General features: G+C 42.6%; 1 protein-coding gene across 1 annotated transcript in view; it reads left to right on the top strand.

Moving 5' to 3' along the window:
• The window catches only part of LOC102212237 (poly [ADP-ribose] polymerase 15-like), a 17,848-nt gene extending 17,152 nt beyond the window's left edge, over positions 1-696 (top strand). Inside the window, exon 15 of the mRNA XM_013907932.1 lies at positions 416-696. Within this exon, the coding sequence (XP_013763386.1) occupies positions 416-696 (281 nt within the window). The remainder of the gene's footprint in view (positions 1-415) is intronic.
• Positions 697-4,542: the final 3,846 nt, after the last annotated feature.

Genomic DNA, 4,542 nt, shown 5'->3' with positions numbered 1-4,542 from the left:
TGTTAATGTACAATCCTTAATGTTTTGTGTATGGGGGGTGTGTGTGTGGGGGGCACAGAGGTGTTCGCCCAGGGTGCCAAACAGGCTAGGACTGCCACTGCTCACAAAGATGTCTAAACAGGAACACACACACAGGTCTGACTTGGCTAAATTCCAAGTCAAAAAAGAGGTTTCTCACACAACTTCACTAATTCCCAGGTGCATGTCAGAATGCACCTGTCAGACAGAAAAGTTGTATTCATCCTGGAGTTTGACTTCAAAATCCAGTTCAGTCAGTAAAGTGGGTTTGTGTCAAAAAATAAGTTTGTAAATGAAGTTACAATGGTACCAGAGAGCACAGTGGAGGAGCATCAGTCAGATTTCACTTAAAATTGCCCATCCACTGAACCACAGCATTCACTTTGTTTGGTCACAGGTGCGATGTACGGCAACGGCTCTTACTTTGCTGTGGACCCAAGCTATTCAGCAGGGAACTACGCCACGCCCGACACCAATGGACACAAGCGCATGTACCAGGCCAGAGTTCTAGTTGGAGACTACGCCCAAGGACGAAAAGGCATGATCACCCCTCCTCCCAAATCTGGGAGTGCCTCAGACCTGTATGACAGCGTCACAAATAACACTGCTAAACCAACCATGTTTGTGGTCTTCAATGATATCCAGGCCTACCCAGAATACCTAATTACATTTACATGAAGTGCCATACTCCCACTGTGCAACACGTCTCAGGAAAAAAAAAAGACCTGTAATATATGTTGAGTTCAAATTCAGTCAGCAAAAAACATTTCAAATAATATAAAAAGACTCTTTGAAAAGGCTTTTGCTATTCTAGTTTATCCTCTTTCAGATTTCACATTGTATTTTAAATCTGTTCAAAGGGTTTTTAAAGAAACATTAAAGTAGCACTCCAACAAATTCCAATGATTCTCTTGTCAATTATTTTTTACGCCTAAAGGACTGTACTAGTGTTGTGTATAGCGATATGTTGATAATGTTGTATTTGATTTGATATCAAGCAATGAATGGAATTAATGATTTTAAATTTGACTGGATATATTCCTGTAGTAGTGACTTGTGGTTTTGCTTTGGTCATGAAAGGCCATTCGCCTTTATAGAGCTAATGGTATTTGTGTTTCAAGGCCTTCTGACCTGGATGGTTGAGAACCTGCAGAGATGATGGTATTCATGCTAAAGATTCTCTAATTTTCCTTCAGCTCTACTGTGATGTTACCATTCAAATTTTTTTCTAAATTATGGAAACTAGTTGGTGACATTTGTGTCATATTTTCATGTCCCCCAGACTTAAAATTGAAAAATGCCTACTACCCACAGTTTAAATTTTTGGATTCCAGCACAAGTCTGAATATTCAGTCTTACAATTATAACAACAAAGACTTCCCTGGATCTGAATTGGACACTCAGAAGGTCAAAGTTGGCCCATGTCACATAACATCATTCGTTCATTCATTACAACATTCATGTAGAGCTTTCCATAACTTTGAGTAATCCTGAAAACAAACAAGTAGACTAATCCAATTAAATTTTTTATTTGAATAATGCTTCAGTCTGCAGGTTCATGACATCATCCAACTCTGGACGACTCAAACTGAACACACTGACCATCACTATTTTGGTATTTAGAAACCAGATGTCACGAGTAAGTTGCTGACTCACTGCTTGACTCATGGCAGTAACTCGTCAGTCATAAGATAGGCCTGCCCTAAAGTATACTCTGATTTTTCTTTCTTTGTTTTTTTAACTTGGAACTTTGGCTTTAAAAACATAATATCATGAATTATTAAACAAGACCATAAACTCAGCAAAGTGTGAGTGAGCAGTAGGCTCACTTCCTCACAGGATGCTGCTGTTATTGTCCCTCAGTTCTCTTCATTGAATTTCTTTTCTGTCTCTCTGCCTTATCTTTGTCTCTCTCCACTATCTGCATGCGTTTGTTGTGGTCTGTGTTTGTTGGTGGGACTCATCTTGGGTTTTTGCCTCTGGCCTGACACACCTGTGGCAATCACAAAGTTGTCTCCGATGATCTCATTACCAGTCACTACTGAAGATGGTGTTTCTTTCCTGGATTGTTGAACTACACAGTTTCTGCCTCCTGCTCTGTGCTGCTCCTGTTTCTCCTGGAAACACATTTACTGTGTGTTTCTTCTGTGCAGTTTGCTGGATTTCCTTTCCGAGGTGTAGTGAGCAGAGTGTTGCAATGGATTTTTGGATGTGGGGGTTCCCTTTCTCCCTGGACCACTATTGAAGCACTATTCCTCTCTTCGCCTTGTGTTTTTGCATGAATAACTTTAAATAAATATGTGCGTAAATAAGCGCAATGAATTTTGACTTTCTGAGTTCTGTGTTTGAGTCCAGTTTGCCCATCAGCTGTGACATTGTTATGATCAAACTTCTCTTTACAACCACATGAGTCGCCCCCTGCTGGACAGAAAGAAGAATCAGAATCAGAAAGGGTTTTATTTCCAAATGTTGAGCAGGTTTACAACATTAGGAAATTGCTGCAGTGCTTAGTGCAAACATGCTGTCATATAACGCTTAAATAAGCATAAAAATTAAAATTAAAAGTGCTAAATAGATAGATATATACATGATATACAGTGGGGCAAAAAAGTATTTAGTCAGCCACCGATTGTGCAAGTTCCCCCACTTAAAATGATGACAGAGGTCAGTAATTTGCACCAGAGGTACACTTCAACTGTGAGAGACAGAATGTGAAAAAAAAATCCATGAATCCACATGGTAGGATTTGTAAAGAATTTATTGGTAAATCAGGGTGGAAAATAAGTATTTGGTCAATAACAAAAATACAACTCAATACTTTGTAACATAACCTTTGTTGGCAATAACAGAGGTCAAACGTTTACTATAGGTCTTTACCAGGTTTGCACACACAGTAGCTGGTATTTTGGCCCATTCCTCCATGCAGATCTTCTCGAGAGCAGTGATGTTTTGGGGCTGTCGCCGAGCAACACGGACTTTCAACTCCTGCCACAGATTTTCTATGGGGTTGAGGTCTGGAGACTGGCTAGGCCACTCCAGGACTTTCAAATGCTTCTTACGGAGCCACTCCTTTGTTGCCCGGGCGGTGTGTTTTGGATCATTGTCATGTTGGAAGACCCAGCCTCGTTTCATCTTCAAAGTTCTCACTGATGGAAGGAGGTTTTGGCTCAAAATCTCACGATACATGGCCCCATTCATTCTGTCCTTAACACGGATCAGTCGTCCTGTCCCCTTGGCAGAAAAACAGCCCCATAGCATGATGTTTCCACCCCCATGCTTCACAGTAGGTATGGTGTTCTTGGGATGCAACTCAGTATTCTTCTTCCTCCAAACACGACGAGTTGAGTTTATACCAAAAAGTTCTACTTTGGTTTCATCTGACCACATGACATTCTCCCAATCCTCTGCTGTATCATCCATGTGCTCTCTGGCAAACTTCAGACCGGCCTGGACATGCACTGGCTTCAGCAGCGGAACACGTCTGGCACTGCGGGATTTGATTCCCTGCCGTTGTAGTGTGTTACTGATGGTGACCTTTGTTACTTTGGTCCCAGCTCTCTGCAGGTCATTCACCAGGTCCCCCCGTGTGGTTCTGGGATCTTTGCTCACCGTTCTCATGATCATTTTGACCCCACGGGATGAGATCTTGTGTGGAGCCCCAGATCGAGGGAGATTATCAGTGGTCTTGTATGTCTTCCATTTTCTGATGATTGCTCCCACAGTTGATTTTTTCACACCAAGCTGCTTGCCTATTGTAGATTCACTCTTCCCAGTCTGGTGCAGGTCTACAATACTTTTCCTGGTGTCCTTCCAAAGCTCTTTGGTCTTGGCCATGGCGGAGTTTGGAGTCTGACTGTTTGAGGCTGTGGACAGGTGTCTTTTATACAGATGATGAGTTCAAACAGGTGCCATTCATACAGGTAACGAGTGGGGGACAGAAAAGCTTCTTACAGAAGACGTTACAGGTCTGTGAGAGCCAGAGATTTTCCTTGTTTGAGGTGACCAAATACTTATTTTCCACCCTGATTTACGAATAAATTCTTTACAAATCCTACCATGTGGATTCATGGATTTTTTTTTCACATTCTGTCTCTCACAGTTGAAGTGTACCTCTGGTGCAAATTACTGACCTCTGTCATCATTTTAGGTGGGCGAACTTGCACAATCGGTGGCTGACTAAATACTTTTTTGCCCCACTGTATACATGAGTGCAGGTGGTGATCAGTGCCAAACATGAAATGATGCAGTGAACACAGCGTAGGGTCATGTGTTTGTGGCGGGGACAGTCATATGGTTATTGTTCATGTGTCCAACAGCAGAGGGGAAGAAACTGTTCTTATGGCGAGAGGTTCTGGTGCGAATGGACCGGAGCCTCCTGCCTGAGGGGAGCAGGTCAAACAGACTGTGTCCAGGGTGAGAAGGGTCAGCTGAGATCCGAGCTGCACGCCGCAGTGTCCTGGAGATGTACAAGTCCTGCAGAGATGGGAGTCTGCAGCCAATCACCTTCTCAGCAGAGCGCACAAC

This window comes from Pundamilia nyererei, unplaced genomic scaffold (genome assembly GCF_000239375.1).
Source record: "Pundamilia nyererei isolate P.nyererei 1_Seehausen unplaced genomic scaffold, PunNye1.0 scaffold00619, whole genome shotgun sequence".
In the NCBI taxonomy this organism is placed as follows: domain Eukaryota; kingdom Metazoa; phylum Chordata; class Actinopteri; order Cichliformes; family Cichlidae; genus Pundamilia; species Pundamilia nyererei.
The sequence above is the reverse complement of the archived record's forward strand: the minus strand, read 5'-3'. Positions and strand labels throughout refer to the sequence as shown.